At 33.8% G+C, this 17,349-nt stretch overlaps 3 protein-coding genes across 5 annotated transcripts; 2 read left to right on the top strand and 1 right to left on the bottom strand.

The window, feature by feature from the left end:
* The first annotated feature begins 208 nt into the window (after positions 1–208).
* On the top strand, positions 209–8,795 carry LOC108321722 (phenylalanine--tRNA ligase, chloroplastic/mitochondrial). 3 transcript variants are annotated; one of them, XM_017553567.2, is made up of 12 exons: positions 209–354; positions 589–660; positions 1,561–1,879; positions 2,317–2,507; positions 3,835–4,041; positions 4,119–4,236; positions 4,621–4,697; positions 4,909–5,088; positions 5,273–5,317; positions 5,808–5,912; positions 8,192–8,305; positions 8,391–8,795. In XM_017553567.2, the coding sequence occupies exons 3-12, from the start codon at positions 1,678–1,680 to the stop codon at positions 8,439–8,441; spliced, it is 1,290 nt and encodes a 429-aa protein (XP_017409056.1). In that variant the 5' UTR covers positions 209–354; positions 589–660; positions 1,561–1,677; the 3' UTR covers positions 8,442–8,795. The 3 variants fall into 3 exon arrangements, with proteins under 3 accessions (XP_017409056.1, XP_017409055.1, XP_017409054.1); XM_017553566.2 differs by having other exon boundaries at positions 1,557–1,879; XM_017553565.2 differs by having other exon boundaries at positions 1,546–1,879.
* A 779-nt stretch (positions 8,796–9,574) lies between these two features.
* Positions 9,575–12,221, bottom strand: LOC108321608 (ATP-dependent Clp protease proteolytic subunit 3, chloroplastic). Its single transcript, XM_017553422.2, has 5 exons — positions 11,892–12,221; positions 11,382–11,496; positions 11,063–11,238; positions 10,117–10,212; positions 9,575–10,042 (listed from the first exon to the last, which is right to left on the bottom strand). Exons 1-5 carry the CDS (start codon positions 12,177–12,179, stop codon positions 9,758–9,760), a joined length of 960 nt encoding a protein of 319 aa, XP_017408911.1. The 5' UTR covers positions 12,180–12,221; the 3' UTR covers positions 9,575–9,757.
* A 214-nt stretch (positions 12,222–12,435) lies between these two features.
* On the top strand, positions 12,436–16,244 carry LOC108321652 (uncharacterized). The gene is made up of 2 exons (XM_017553471.2): positions 12,436–12,734; positions 15,879–16,244. The coding sequence occupies exons 1-2, from the start codon at positions 12,485–12,487 to the stop codon at positions 16,031–16,033; spliced, it is 405 nt and encodes a 134-aa protein (XP_017408960.1). The 5' UTR covers positions 12,436–12,484; the 3' UTR covers positions 16,034–16,244.
* The last annotated feature ends 1,105 nt before the right edge of the window (positions 16,245–17,349 follow it).

The following is a 17,349-nucleotide window of genomic DNA, read 5'->3' as shown; positions in this document are numbered from 1 at the left end:
TCTATTATAAATTTCCCTTTTTTGCTGTTATATTTTCCATTTAATTTGTTGAAATGTTAAACACTAAAGTATGAATTTTCCATTTAATATTTCTAAATCAAATATCAGATAATTTATGAAAATTACAACAACAAATTAAACAGGAAAGGCCGAGAGAGAAAGAGACAGAGAGAATTAGGAGTGTGTGGATAAAATAAATAAATAAAATAGCCAATTTATCCGAAAATAAGAGAAGCGGGTGGGGGCAAAGAAGACCCGATAAGAAAAACGGGTCCTGAGCTCTGAACCATAACTACTCTGACATTACACAGTGCACTTGCCACTTTGCACAACGACCACCATTTCAACGGCGAGGTGAGTTTTCCGGTGCTTTTCCTCTTCAACGTTAGGCTTTTATCTGTTTTATGCTCAAAATTCAATTTCGTCAAAACCAATTATACTGTCAAACCAAATGTGTACTCAGTAACTGCACGTCATCGAAGTTTCATTGAGAAGTAGATTTTTGCGACATTTTGTCACAAATTATTATATTCATATAAAGAATAGATGTTCAGTGGAACCCTGACTCTCAATCAATTGAACAAACAGGAGCAGCCGCAGTCCGCTCCGACATATCCTCTTTTCGTCGTTCTCGAACCTGCAAAACTCAATTCATTGCTGGTGAGGTTTAAACTCTTTGATTCGGTATTTATACCTTTGTGTGCTCGTTGTATTTTAATGTGTAAGAAACGGGTTGGTGCTGTCAATATTTATCCTTATCCGAAAAGGAGTAATGCGGTTTATTGCAATTTTTTAAATTGTTCTGAAATATAGATTTTTCTTGCTTGTTTGTTTGTTTTATGGCTAATAAAAGGAAGTTGGATGGAGGACTAAAGCCGTTCATGTATCATAGATGTTTAGCAAAAGGAGAGAACCTTTCCTTGATGATGTTTGAAAGGTTACCTTGAAATTATTATTACAGAATGAAAAGTAGAAGGATTTTAACTTGAATTTCTAACAGAAGTTTCCTGAAATTGATTCAGGCCCTTGGCGAAAAACGCAAATAAAATTGAATCATTATTAACATTTTTTTTTCTTTCCTTAAGACATTGATAATTGCTTTTGTTTTTTGTAAGTGTTTCAGTTAGTGTCAATTCTAATTTCTAAGCAATTTTAGTTTGTCTACAGTGCATTGTGTGTGTGATAAAATTGATGCTTATCTATACGTTTTGAAGATGTTTCTGGACCAATTACAATTATAAAGATGAACACCATTTGAGTTTATGGGATTAAAATTAATTGTTGTGCTTTGTGCTATACTGTGTTATCGGGGTGTGATTTCTTTTCATTCTATTTATTCGGAAAACATACATGTTGATGGTGGGGTTGTTGGTCTATGGACTCTATTTGTTGCTAATCTCTTTTCAGGAAACAACATTGATCAGTTTTCAATAGAAAAGAGTTTGAGTTGTGGACTTTTTTCTCTTAAATTGTGGTGTAGCCAAGTGACTATATTGTCCACCTTACTTGATTTATTTTTGGCTAAACTGAGTTTTCTCTAATTAGTCTCCCTCCAGTTAGGCACCGGATTCTGGAGGATAAGAGCTTATCAAGATAGGAGCTTCCTCATAAAATCTGTTTCTGTCTACTGTTTAAGTGCTTCAAATATCGCTGGTTAAGATTCTAAAGTGCGTGGCAATGGTGATCTCTTCTGTTCATGCCACACTATTTGCTAGGGCCTCTTTCTTTTGCCAGAGTAATGGCCTAAGAAGCTTTAGATCGTGTTTACCTTTCTCATCTTCAGCTGCTTCCGTTTCCACTCGCAATCTTTCACAGAAGAAATGGAGGCAGCCAGTGTTGTCAGTGTTGGATGTTGGTGGAGTCAAGATAAGCAGAGAAGGTACTTTGGGTATTTCCTTTTGGTTTCCTTTTATATTGAATGTTTATTGTCTCATAATGCTTATTTGAGCTGTAATCACATAGTATGATCCACAGAAAACCTTCAAACATGATTTACGCCCTAATATTCCCATTTTTTCATTGTTTTGAATCACTAATTGTGTGGTAATTTTTAAGGAGAATGTCCTTGACTGTTTTCCTATTTGCACACTTTCTGCTGGTCAATGACATTGAAGTCATTTTATTTAATTTTCATAATTTGATATAACTGCTGCCGTTTAAGTGACTGGCATATTTTGGGCTGTGTATAACTTGGTTTATTTCTTTACATTTTTGCTATCTACATGCCTTTACATTTGTGCAGCTGCTTTAGTTGAAAATTGTTATTTCGTTTTTACAGTATTAAAATCTCGTAATTTCTGATTTGTGGTCTTCTAGATGTGGTGAGGGATGATCCTACAAATAATGTGCCAGACAATATATTTTCAAAACTTGGAGTGCAGCTTCACAGGAGGGATGAACACCCTCTAGGGATATTGAAGAATGCAATATATGAGTATTTTGACACAAATTATTCAAATAAGTTTGAAAAATTTGATGATCTTTGCCCTATTGTTTCAGTGAAAGAGGTATGAAAATTAAATTAAGGAGTTAATTGTCCATTTCTTCTATTTGATGCATTGATATTATTAGCTGTTACTTTGTTTCAGGATTGTTAACACACATTTGCTACTTCTGCATTTAGTTCCTTCTAGATATATGCTGATTTTTATTTTGAGTATTTCATGCCATTGAAGTTCTCTGTTTGTTACCTGATGTTATTTGAGTATTCGCAAGTTGATTTTCTTCTGTAGGTAAAAATTATTCGTAGATTATCAGATTACAAAATCTCAGTTTTTAAGATCAGTATACTTGAGTTTAAATCCTCGAAATGGCCTCTTAAAAAAAGGAGACAAAAGTACTTTGAAAGTAATTGATACTTTTAGTTTTGGATTTATTTTATGAATTACGTTTGTTTATAATTCATATTATATATTATTTCTGTGATTTGAACTTAGAACTTACAAAGCTGACCAGTAAAAGAAACAATGCTTTTACATTGGCATTAGTGGATGGTCTATTCACATATGATCGAGTCATTTACCTTATATTTTTTTTCCTTTTTTTGCAATGCTTGTTTAAAACATTTGGCAGCTGTTGTTTGTGTTTGTGTGGCTTGTAACATGCTTGGGTGCCTTTGATCAAATGACTCTTCCGTCCCTTTCATGACACTTCTTTTTGATGGAATTATAGAATTTTTCTGTATTTTCTTGTACATGGTTTTGCCTTTGATCAATGACTTCATTTTTCAGTTGTTTTTTATGATTCTATTTAACTGGTATCTGCAAATTCTTTAATCCTTTCCTTTTGGAAGGTTGTATAAAATTAAGGGAAAAGGGGGGGTTAAAATGCTACTAAAAAAGGTGACTATGGTAACATTGTTTGTAGATGACTGCATATCTGAAAGAAATATTAATGGTAGCTTTTGAGTATAATTTTACTTTGTTTGTGATGCATCTACCATATATATATATGATTGTGAAACCTATATATATATATATCTATATATATATATATATATATGATTGTGAAACCTATATATATATATATATATATATATATATATATATATAGGTTTCACAATCATATCCATTTCAACTAATAAAATTAATCATTGAAACCTTAGCTAAAAATACTGCTAATGTCTTGTCAATATTACATTTTCAGCACAAGTAAATGTGCCTCCTCAGCACTGCTAAAATGGTACTTCTAACCATTGTTTTTTATTGATTATATTATTGCTTGTTATGGTTGACACGGTGTTTTGAACTCTGTGGTTGGATTTCTTTGTTACAATCTTCTTATTGCAGAATTTTGATGAGGTCTAAGCTACTTACGATCTTTTTCTTGTTGCAGAATTTTGATGATGTCTTGGTTCCTGAAGACCACGTAAGTAGGAGCTATAATGACACTTACTATGTAGACCCTCAGACTGTTTTAAGATGCCACACAAGTGCTCATCAGGCAGAATTATTGAGAAGTGGTCACACTCATTTTCTTGTTACAGGAGATGTTTATCGTAGGGATTCAATTGATTCAACTCATTATCCTGTGTTCCATCAAGTATGTCTCTATGTGCAGTAACTGGTTTAATCTAATAAAAATGAACTGAATATAATTTACTCCTTTTTGTCATGCAGATGGAAGGTTTTCGGGTTTTTTCACCAGAAGATTGGGAGGCATCAGGAATGGATGCCACATTATTTGCAGCAACAGACTTAAAGAAATGCCTTGAGGGTCTAGCAAGTCATTTATTTGGTATTTTGAAATGGCCGGTAGACATACTTCAGTATTAGTTGCTGTATTTTGCTGTTAACGAGGCTTTGTAAGATGAATGAGTTAAAGCAAAGAAAGTAAACTATTTAAATCTTGTAGATACTTCATCTTTATTGCATACATCAATGCATGCATGCTCTATTATTCACTAAAATATAAAAACACTCTTTAAAATATTATTTAGTGTAGAAATTTGCTTTATGACTTTCTCATTTTGTGATGATTTTATGATGATTTTCTCATTTTGATGCTAAAGTGCTTAATTTGTTTTTACAAGAAATTATGTACACGAGGTGCCTAGTTATGATATTCTTTTGAAGCGGAGTATAACTGCTTATTAATACTTTTTCCTTTTCCCTGTTTCAGGTGCTGTGGAAATGCGCTGGGTGGATACTTATTTCCCATTTACTAATCCATCGTTTGAACTTGAAATATATTTCAAGGTATGCTATGCATTTTTGTCTCTTCAAATACCGTGTTTATATTACTAATCATGATGCCAATAGAAGTTATGCTTTCAAAAGCACACGGGTGTTTGTCACACCTGTATGCACTATAAGTTATCTATTCCTACGCATTTTGTACTTAATTCTCTTCTTCCCTTTCTTGTTTTCACTCAATTCTTATTCTAGTTTAATATATCTTCTATTCCAGGAAAACTGGTTGGAAGTTTTGGGTTGTGGAGTGACAGAACAAGAGATTCTGAAAAGAAATGGGAAACCTAATAATGTTGCTTGGGCTTTCGGTTTAGGGTTGGAAAGATTGGCTATGGTTCTGTTTGACATACCTGATATTCGTCTCTTTTGGTCAAATGATGAACGGTTTACCTCTCAGGTATTTCACGGATATGTTCAGCAGGCATCCTTCAATGTTGTCTATTCTTTTTCCTGGTTACCATGTGCTGTGACCACACAAATTTATGATGTAGTCATCTTGAGATTCACAATGTTATTTGTTTAGTTCCTTTTGTAATCTCGTCTCTAATGTATTGTTTGCTTTTTCATTTTTTTACATACAGTTTTGCAAGGGTCAATTGGGAGTCAAATTTAAGCCATTTTCAAAGGTAACAGCTACATGCCTAAATGCCTGCCTATACTTGGCTCATTTGTAATAACTTTTTTCTGAGTATATTAACGTCTAGGAATATATCTTATTCTTAGTCCTTAATACGTCCTGAAATTAAAACTTGAAAGCTAGATGAGAAATACTCATGTAATTGAAAGTTAAGATGGCCTACAGTTAGCTGTAGATCTACATTTTTCATGGCTCTGCTGCTTTACTATGTTAAAAGCTTTGTAATGATTAAATTTGGATAGTTAGTTATTTTATACTAACAAATTTATTGTCGTGAAATGATACCCATCTTCTATGTAAAACTCTGCCAAGAAGGCATTTAACTAAGTAATCTTTCAATATCCTGTCATTTTTGTTCTCAGCATTTCTGACTGTCTTGATTTTTATCTTTAGTGTTGAAGAATTTATATTTTTTTTCAATGGATACGTTGCTAAAATCTTGTGAGAACATTCTAATTCTTTTATGTTTATCTTTGAAGTATCCTCCTTGTTACAAGGACATGAGTTTCTGGATCAGTGAATCATTTACCGAAAACAATCTGTGTGAAGTGGTCAGAGGGATAGCAGGGGATCTCGTAGAGGAGGTACATCTTTGAATAATTTGGCAGAACTTCTTTGCGACATTAAAACATTTGTTTGCATTTGTAATTAGCGGTTTTCTTTATGTTCAATGGCAACAAAGTGCGTATGCAATTAGCTGATCTAGTGTCGTTGACCAGTGTTGACAATATTTTTGGACGCTGCATTTTTGGCTTTGCGACAAATCATCAAATTACCATACCCATATTATAAATCTACTAAAATCATTCAACCAGAAGCTTAAAACTTCACTTGCCACAATATTTTATTGGCCGAAATTAATATGAAATGGAAAAGCCGAGTTCCGCTTTAGGGAATAAGTTGCCAAACCAAAACACTAGAAATGGCCTGTGCAATCAACATCTTGACTGACAAAGGCCATAACATGTATCTTAATTTGATGATAGACTACATAGCGGCAGCGGCTATACTACTGGATCAGATGGAGATGCATTAGTAGGCCTTAAGCAAGGCCGACGCTTGGTATGAGGAGTTTATGAGAGTAAAAAAAAGAAAGAAGAAGGAAGATAATCAAGGAGCTGCTGATGTGGCAGTTAGGAATGATTATAGGGAGAGAGTGAAGGAGTGGCGAGTATTATTACGTCTCTTTCAGTTAGAATCCTCAAGGATAGGCAGAGAGGATTATTCCTTTTTGAGGGGTATAGCTCTTGTTCTTGTCTGAGAGCTTAGCCCCTTTTTGCATTTTGAATATAAATTACGAACTTTTTTTTTTCTTCACTTTATTATTCCTTATGTTTACTATTAATCTAAGTCTATATGCTTGATCCATGTGATCTGTAAAATAGATTCCTTCTGTCTTAAAGGAAGCAACTGAATATAGAGGCACGTTCCTTTCTGCTCAGGTAGTTGGCGTTCATTATTTTAAGACCACGTTTTGAATAGGCTTGGGTATGTTGGATATTAGTTCCTACTCCTAGTCCCAATTACATTATGAGCAGAGAAATAGATCTTGGACTAGTTTTCATAATGGAATGTATAAAATTTTGCTGAATCATTAAATTAAGCAGCAAACTTATATTTCACTGTGGTGCTTGATAAAACAACGGATACCAGAACTTTTGGCTAGTAGGCATTGTTGTACAGTTGGATACCATTCTACTTAAAATAGTGTAAATTGTAGGAAGATTGTGATTTACTTACATATCTGTCGACCTACTTTACTTAATGACAGTTGGTTTTAACACGAAATCTTACAAGTGGAATAACCAAAGTGATTTAGACATTCATTATACTTCTGTATAGTTTTATTAAGAGGATTATACTACTGTATAGTGATTATTGAAGCTGAAGTTAATCTGCATTACCATGTAGAATATTAAAACTCCTCCTCAGATTGGAACATCATAGATGTTCTATGTAACAAGCTTGCTATATAGTGAATCTGAGAATATCGAGGGGTATGTTTGGGAGCTGGATTTTGGAGGTAAGGGGAGGGAGGATGGATTTTTCGTTTCTAGTAAATATTTTTAATCTGCTAATTTTGTAAACTGAAGGGAAGAAAATGATAGATAGGCAGAAACTTCATGTGATTATATTTTATAAATACTATAGAATTCTCTTAGTTTGAAAATAAAATATTCCTCCCTTCCGCTGCCCTGCTAAACTAGTAAATCTCCCTCCCAAACATATTCTAAAAGACTCAGTGAATATGTCCATGAGTTTGTTGATTCAACAGTGCCAATTGCAATGCATCCAGATGGTTTGTGATGGAAAAGTTCATTATGTTTGGTCTTCACGAAAAATAGCATTAGAGACAATATGCATTGCTGCTTGATTACCACAAACTAGATCCATTTTTAAGGTCATAGCTCAATATTCTACTTTTGGGCTGGCATCTGGCTGCTTAACACATTTATATAAAGTAAACTTTGCCAATCTGTAATAGCACAACATATCCACCTGTGTATAGTCTTTTTGCTTCATACAATAATCCTTCAGTGAGTCCTCAGATGGATCTGATGGAACCACCATACACATTCCATTGTCTTTCACGTGGACACATGTCAATATTTGCGGCTGGCCATTGTTGTTTGAGGTTCTCTGTAATATTATTACCAGTAAGAAAATCTTGAGCAAAAAGTGGGCTTTTGTTTTTTTTCCTTACTTGGCTTTTCAACTGTTTACCTCGTATTCATTCTTTTCTCCTCTTTTTCTTAGATTGATCATTTAGCTTTCTTAACATGGCTATAATATACTTTTCCCCTACGAGTCTGTACTAAGTTTGGTCCTTTTTTCTGTTTCTGTTTCACTTCTCAAATTACAGGTGCAATTAATAGACAATTTTACCAACAAGAAAGGAATGACCAGCCACTGCTATAGGATTGCATACAGGTCTATGGAACGTTCTCTTACTGACGAGGAAATTAACGACCTGCAGGTATTAAAATACTGGTGCAACATGATCGTGGTTTGATATTTGATTTTGAAAGCTACCAACACTTGTTTCCCCCTTGTCAATGCAGTGGAAAGTAAGAGAACAAGTGCAGGACAAATTGAATGTTGTCTTAAGATGAGCATCAAATGTTTTGAGTTTACAACTTAGTTGTGTTTGATCTCCATTTTTGTTGATGTATAGATATTTTACGTCCTTTTACAGCAACCGAGACATATGTATTATTTAATTTCTGCAGTGAATATACACTACGTTACGAACCATAGCTAACCCTTCAGGAATCTGTATTATCTATTTTCCTCAAGAAATCTGTTTGTATGTTTCATAACAGAGCACTTTACTTACGATCTTCCTGGAAAAATGAATGTATTCCCGTTGCCGAACAGTGGACTTGTGGATGATTGTGTATGCAAGACCATTTATCAAAACTTTCTATGATAATAAGAAATTCTAAAACCAATTATTTTGCATTGTATGCCACATCTAAGGGAAACGGTGGGGGTTTGTATGATCAGATGTATTGATATTGGATCACATATCATTTGGGTTGATGACATTAAAACTTTCACAGTATTACATGAGTACAATGTTATAACGCTTGTAAAATAGGAACCCATCGATACATTTTTCTGTGCAATTTACTCATTTTGTCGCTAACTTGTAAGAAAATCATGTTCAATCTACCATTTTCCTTTAGATTTCCGTTATTACAAAACTGTATAGTGTCAGGCTTCAGTCATTATGCCAGGGTCTCAAATTTTGATAAAAAAAAATTAAGGTTTTTAGCAATACGTAACCAGTGTAAAACTTCATCAAGTCTCTATCATAGACGATTTCGCGCCCAATGACTCCATATTATCTGCATCTGGATGTTCAGATATCCTTAAATTAACTTTTTTATACACTAATTATTGCTTATAAAAATGTCAGCTTCCGATATATCCACATGTCTTCGGAAGTGCACAAAAAAGTTAAGTTTTTTGCAGTTACGCAATGCAATGTAAACAATCCAGCGCTGGAAACTGATTGCTATAAACTAAACAGATTACTTTCCTAGCAGTGTGTGAAGTTGTCAGTTTCTTCCGGCACACACTTACCACTTCTATTTCGAAAATATATTTCCAGAATTGATTTAGTACGTTTTGAAAAATAGGCAAGAAGAAACTGTTTCAGAAGTTTCATGCAAAAGCAGTCCAATTGAACCCGAAAACCAACCCTCATATAGGCTCATTTTGTGTCTCGTGGGCTATTCCATGAGGAGAAAACATTATATTCATCAAGGCATCAAAATAGTCTAAACATTTAAAGAAATTTATGATAACTAATATACAGTATGAATATTACGTAGAATATTACGTAGAATATGACCCTCTATGTCTAAGTGAGAAAACCCCTTTTTTGTGATTAACAAATTAAAATAAACAGATCTTCCCTAACTCATACTGCAATGGGTGCTTCTCCTTCTTTTCCACTGCCTTTATCACCATCACTTCCTTTAGAAGCTTTCTTCAAAAGCTTGTGCTCTGACGGCAGATTTTTCTTCGCTTTCCGGCTTCCTTCAACTTTCCATAGATCCCACACACGGGTTTTTGGCGGTGGTGTTGCATCTACAACTGGTGCAATCAATCCTGGTTTTCCATCGTCAATAACGCCATCAACTAAACCATACTCCTTAGCTTCCCATGGATTCATAAAATTGTCGCGATCGGTGTCCAGATCAATCTGAATTATACAAATTGAAGGGTAAATAGTAATGTGACATATTTAGATAAAAGGGGATGCATCTAATATCTAACCTGCTCTTCAGACTTCCCCGTAATTCTTGATAGTATCTTGTTGATCTTAATCTTGTGATATGCCATTTCTCTTATACGAATGCTCATATCAGTAGCCTACAATTAAATTTTATTATATATGAGTAAAGTTTTTGCTCAAAGCCATTAAGAGAAGAACTTAATATGCATATTGTATGTGCATAATAATCACACTAGAAATTATGAATTCCTAACAGACACCCAAAACATTAACACCAGACGAGACACTGAAATCAGAGATTCAATCCACCACACAGCCACCTCATGCTTGCACATCTAATGTGCCACCTAAAAGAAACAGCTTGCTAAACAAGGTGCCAAGACTCCCATTATAACTTAAAAGCTATGTTGAGATATGTAAAAAGATAGACAATGCTGAACTCACGACTTACTGAAATTAATGGTATGCAGCTAGTTTATAATTTGATTGATAGTTTGGCACATAACAAAAACATGAAACAATTCATGACCCGCATCAGAAAAACAGAAACCAGTTGTTAGTTCAGAATGACAAATAGCTTATCATTAGCATGTTTGGTGATTGAAATTTATTTGTAATAAACCACTTGTATCATTTCTTGATAGAGTATACGAGAAAAACGTTTGTTATCAGCATAAACACAAATCAAATATTGTCAGCTAATAAGTTTCATAGTTATATTTAAGTAACATTTTCTGGACTGTATTATTTTTAAAACACAGGTTTTCTTTACACATCTCAACTTGGAAATGAGTTAACATAGATAATTGCAGTGAAGGGAATTGTATTCCTCCTACATCCTACACTTCTCTAACATGCTTGAAATCTAAATTAGCTTTATTTTTAACCTGATCATTTTAAGGAAAATGAAAATAATAATGAAAAACTTCAGACCTAATTCGTTTTGACAATCAACAAAGCCAAAAGATACAAGAAGGCAAATCTTACTTTTCCACCAGCAGTTCCAAGTGGTTGATGAATCATAACTCTTGAATTCGGCATACAATACCTCTTCCCTTTTGTACCAGAAGCAAGGATAAATGCACCCATGGACGCAGCAAGCCCAAGGCAAACAGTTGACACATCTGCCTTGCACAACTTCATGGCATCATAAATTCCCATTCCTGCATTGAACGATAAACAAAGAGCAAAACAGTAAACTGAGTCATTAAAACATGATAACATCTAATCACAAAATTGGGCTTACGAGTCAAGTGCATTCGTTAGTCTCTGGTGAATAAAAATAAACACGTAAAAGCACACATACCAGCAGTAACAGAACCACCAGGTGAATTTATAAATAACTTAATGTCTTTCTTTGAGTCTTCAGCGTCCAAAAGCAAAAGCTGACTAATGATAAAATCTGCAGTCATATCATCCACCTGATCAAGCAAAACAATTCAAAAACACCCCATCAAATACTGTCTCACTCTCTTCAGTTGCATTCCCTTCTGTGTTTTTTATTTTTATTTTGTTATATTGGGGCACCCCAGTTCAGGATAACTGACATTAACACGTCAAAATTTTCTCCAAAATTAACAGAGCACCAAACAACATCTCTTCACCAATTTCACACACTATCATATCAATTTTCCCGTTTCCACTCTCTCTCTCTATAAAGTTTCTTCATTCTTATTTATTGTGAGCGTCCTTTAGAATGAACCCACATGAGCAAGTTCGCAAATTCCCCCTAAAAACATAATCAGAGAGACAAAGGGTATCCACAAAATAAGGAAACAACAAAATCCACCCCCAATATATTTATACGAGAGAGAACCTGAGAACCCAAAAAGATAATTCTTTGACGGAGAAGCATGTTGGTGGTATCGAGCTCTTCGACTCTGGGAAGCCATGGGGAAGCGGTGGATGCAGAAAAATCCTGTGGAGAAACGAGCCAATTGGAGGACAAGGTTGGTCTGGAGGCGTTAACGATAAACAAAGGTTTGGTTTTTCTTGTTTTGGTTGAAGCTGTGGAAGTCGGAAATTGCGAGTCGAAAAGGGCATGCTTATGCTTCAGCTTGGAGCGTAAGGGTATACACGATGTTGAAGATAAACTCAACTCCATCTTCTTCTTCTCCTATTTTCTTTCTCTTCTCTTCACTCACTCCCCCCCTTCTTTTTATTTTGTTTTTGGTACATGGTGATTTGGACCTAGATTTGGGCTTCATTCTTCCTCTTCCAGCCCAACCATTTCCAGATTTTTTATTTTTCGGGGCTTTCTTCCCGCAGCTCAAAATTTTCTTCCTACACCCCAAACTTTTCTAAAATCCTTAATTACCCTCTACCTTTGACCAGGGTAATACAAACGAAAATGTTGTAGACAGTGTTCAGAGAATCGAAACCTTCTTATCTGTGTTTTGTGATTGGTTCATGGCTCTTTCCTTTTCACAACACCCTCTTCTCCAGGGAAACAAAACACCTTTTACTCTGCAATTTCAATGCATGACTTCATCAAAGCACAACAACGCAAACATACTCACGTACCCATCTATTCGGTGTTGCTCAAGTTTGAACCAAAAAAGCAGCATCAACCTCAGAACTTGCAAGAACTGCAAAACCCAATTCGACCCTTCTCTCAATCACCCTCTTGCTTGTCGATTTCACACTGCCCATTTTGGAGGTACCCACTTCGTTTCTCACCTACTTCATGCTTATTTCCCTCTCTAAGTTTAGGTTTTACTTATGAAATTTATGGGCTTGAAAAGAAAGAGAAATATTGTAGAGAAATGCCCCAAATTATTGTTCACAAATGTGTTCCCAAATTTTAGATATTTATTCTCTGTAGTCTTAATCTAATTACAGAGGAGATGATGAAACTCGTAACATGGAGATAATTCTGTTTCTTATGAGAACTTGACTATAATTTATCCATCCACTTAGAAGTTCACTTTTGACATGAAATAACCCCTTTAACAGCTTTGGACGTCTTTAGAAGACCTGGTGAAGGAATCCTCAATGTTGCACTGCAATTATTGAAACCAATTAGACAAAGATAAACTCCACCTATTAACTGTGTTAAGCTGGAGGAGTTGCCTGATTTTAGCCAAGTGATTGTAGCGTTTCAATTCAGTGTCTATATAAGCTTTTGAAATGTTCTTGATTGTGTCCAGATCGTTAGAATGTTTTATAAATTTTCAGATTTAAATAATACTAAACAGGTGATAAAACCTGACTTTTGCTATTTTTACTTAATAAATTGTAATGGCTTGTGACGATTAATGCATGTTATCTCACAAAACCTTGAGCTGTCTAGGAATGTCCCCTCTAATTCATTTCTGCATGAATTATGAATGTTTGGGTAAACGTAAATAAGTATTTGTTCCTCCAAGACTTATTGTCTCATTCAGAAGCTCATGTTTGATATGAAAAATAAGAATTCTTACAATGATCTCAAATCATTTAATTAAACTCCTGGCAAAAAAGCTCACGTTTGATTAATTGATGTCAATTAGGTGAAGATAAGCTGGTTTATTTGACCAAGTTAATTTCCCATAACATAGTTTTTGTTTTCTCTTTTAAATTTTGCTGTCTTCATGGAGGTTTGGCTGATAAAGTATGGCTAAGATATAAATATTATCTTTAATTCTTTACTTCGAAAGTCCCATATGATGGATTTGTATGTAGTTATAAAAACCATTATCAAAGACTTGTTATATCTGATATGGTATGGTGAAAACCAAATTCCTTTCATTTGCTATTTGAGATATTGATATACTAGAATCTTGAGAGGTATAGAAGGGCTTCCACTAAGTGCATTGTAGGACTTAACAACTATAGCTATCTTCTAACCTTTTTTAAAGCTATCACAATGCTTTTTCTTGTTCACCTTATCCTTAACTACTTTCTTTTCCTTGGGACTTGAAAGCTATGTCTCTGTACCAGTAGAAACGTGGTGGAAACATCTTTCATCCTCATATTGGACTAGGAGTATCACTGTGAAATTTAAGTTGACTCAACTGAATAGTTAGAAGTTGTGACATGTAGCATTTGCCTATAAAATCCATTCATTACCTTCATTTCAGGGGGGAATTTCCTATTTGTTTTAGAAATGGATTATAAATCTTAAGAAGTAGACTTTAAGTCTAACTCAACTCTACAAAACTAGCTTGTAAGATAAAGTTTTTACCTACTTATATAACTGGTTTCTCTAGTTGATACGGGATTTCCAATATAACCCATTCACAACTAAGCATGCACATCTCGAAAGTAAGACTAGATACTTGTGAGGATAACAAATGACATGATAGACCCAACAAACAATTAACTTTGTTAGGATAGATTTTGAATGACTCCAATACTTCTTAAGAAGTAGATTGACACATAAGTGAAAATGGTGATGGACTCATTTCAATACCGGTGGACTGACATTGTCCAGTTCCTTGACTACATCTTGTTCCTTCTCATTAGAGAATGGTTCATGTATCAATGACCTCAACACTAAGGATGGTTTTGACATCTGCGTTGTATATATATATATATACAACTTGGCAATGCAAAAAACGGAGAATCTTATCTGTTAAACCATGGAAATGTTCGAGTACCCATATTTGAAGGGCATCGGTGCAGCCCTTAACATGGGTGTCCACACTATTTTAACTGTCCACAGCTGAATTCAAACCTTTCAAGGATGGAGAATGTTTATCCCACCCCTTCACTAACACCCCTATTAGGTTATTGCTTGTCTAGTAAGAGTGGCCATTGGCTAACAACCAACTGAATTGGGGTTGCTTTTATTCTCTGTATTAGTCCCTCTGGTAACTTATCATGAAATTCAACTAAATGTTTCAGACTTGTTGTAAGTCTGATCCGTGAACAATTTTTTCAGTTGGCTATATATGACAATTAGTTGGTGAAAGGCTTGGATTCCACTGTGGACGATTATAAAAGTGTGGACACCTGTCTCAAGGGCCCTTCAAATAAGAGTATTTGAACATTTTTCGTGGTTCAAGAGGGAACCAACCGATAAGTTCCTTGTTTTTTACATTGGCAGGTAATATATATGAAGAACATAGAGGTTGAAACCATTCTTAGCATTGAGATCCTTGATACATTAGAACCATTCTCTAGTGAGATGGAACAGATGGGTAGTCTAGGAACTTTACAATGTGAGTCCACCTTGTATTGTTGACTCTATTACCATTTTCACTTGGCGTCAAACTCCACGTTTTAAGATGATATCAGAGTTATTCAAAATCTATCCTAACAAAGTATGTTGAGTCTATCATACCATCTGTTATCTCCACGTTTTAAGATGATATTAGAGTTATTCAAAATCTATCCTAACAAAGTATGTTGAGTCTATCATACCATCTGTTAACGGATCATCCAAAAATATCTAGTCATATGTTTCAGATTTACAAAATATAAGTAATGTAAATCTCACCTTACAAAATTAATTTGTAAGGAGTAAATCTAGTTTGTAATTTGCCCTGATTTAAACTAACACATATAAATTTAATGCTACAGGGAAGGAAATCTAGAAATCTTATTATCTTATCTAGATCCTATGCTGTATGGCATCATATTAGTATTTTCTGCTGACAAAGCTCAAAGAACAATTCATGATGAAGCATTCTTGCCTTGTTGATCTTATGATTTCACTCTTAAAATAGTGTAATCCTAATTGGGGCAAAATGTTAACCTTGGGAATTTCGTCTAACCATTACATTGATGAAAAATTGTGGATTCCAAATTTCAATATTATGTTATTAATTTGCATTACTGTTTGGATTTAAGTTGGCTTTGATTCACATCTCTACCACAGGAGAAACTAAGAGAAAGTTTGAGAGTGTGTATGAAGGGGGCACCATGAATACTCCTGACTCTGGCAAAGTTTTGCAGTATTGGCATTGCTGTGGTTCTGAAGATCCATTTGATCCTGGTTGCACATCTTCTCCTCATGCCTCATATGATGATTGATGCACATGTCATTCATCATCATCCATGAATCAAATTCACTTCTTCCATTTATTTTTCTTGTAACTATATATGGTTTCTAAACTCATGTGTAATATTTTAGATTCCTTGAATAATTTTAGAAAATTTAAATGTTGCCCAGATGCAAAACAAAGTGTGGACTACACATCTAATCTGGTACCCAAGGTGTATAATTTATGGATAAAGTTGAGCATGGGAAGAGTTTTTGTAAAAATTAACTTAACAAATTAATTTGTAAAAGCGTTCTTATTACTTTTTTTAGGTTACTTTTATTTTATATATTAGTTAATCTTAATTTTAAAAGTATATTTAAGACCATTTCTTTTCTCTAATGGCTAGAAATCCATTTAAATAAACTGCTTTAATCTTGCCTTACCATTTTTTTATATAAATATTGTAAACAATAATTTTGTTTAATATTTTATATCTTTGTTGCGTCTTACAAGTATCTAATTGACAATAAAATTAAAGATAAAAATGTGTTAAAGTTAAACCTTTAATCAACAACAAAACAAAAAAATAAATTATTGTCTAAACTATAAAAAAAAAACTATAACAATAAATGAATTAATGATTGTTAAATACATGCAAGAAAACTTGTTTATGAATTAAAGTGAGAGAATAACAAGATAAAATAAAATGATTATATTTAATTAAAGTTTAAAATACAGTAATTTTGTGCCGCATTGTCATTTTACATTATCTATTCGACATGAACTTGTTATCATTCTTTATTTAAGTTTGTAATTAATCGAATCAATTATTCATTGTAATTACTATACAAAAATTATATTGTTCATATTTAAATTAAAATATAATTACTAATTTAATATATAAATTCTATAAAATATACGCGTATATAAAGTTAAAATTCGAAACACTAAACAGTGGCAAGTTATTCCTAAATCAATCCATATATAAATATACCTACTATTTAGAACAAAGATGCTTCTCAAACTATATTAGAATATATGCCCAAAATCTACTGTTTTGTCTTGCTATGGTGTCGTTGGTCGGCGCAGGAAATTTCAGGGTAAGGTTTCGGCAACTGATTATATAATAATACTCATTCATCTGATTCAAGAGCAGATTTTTTTTTTTTACATACAGCATATAATTCGTTAATGTTTCTAGTAATCGTAAAATGAAATTAATGATTCGGATCCACTAAACTGAACAAACAGAATTTAGTACTTTAATACAATTAGGCGCAGTAAAACAAACATATGGAGCTCAAAATTTCAACATTTTGAAAAGCATATTATCTTTTTGTTGAAGTCTGGTGTTCTCATCATCAT

Source organism: Vigna angularis, chromosome 2 (assembly GCF_016808095.1).
Source record: "Vigna angularis cultivar LongXiaoDou No.4 chromosome 2, ASM1680809v1, whole genome shotgun sequence".
Taxonomy (NCBI): Eukaryota; Viridiplantae; Streptophyta; class Magnoliopsida; order Fabales; family Fabaceae; genus Vigna; species Vigna angularis.
Note: the sequence above shows the minus strand (reverse complement) of the source record. Positions and strands in the feature narration are given on the sequence as shown.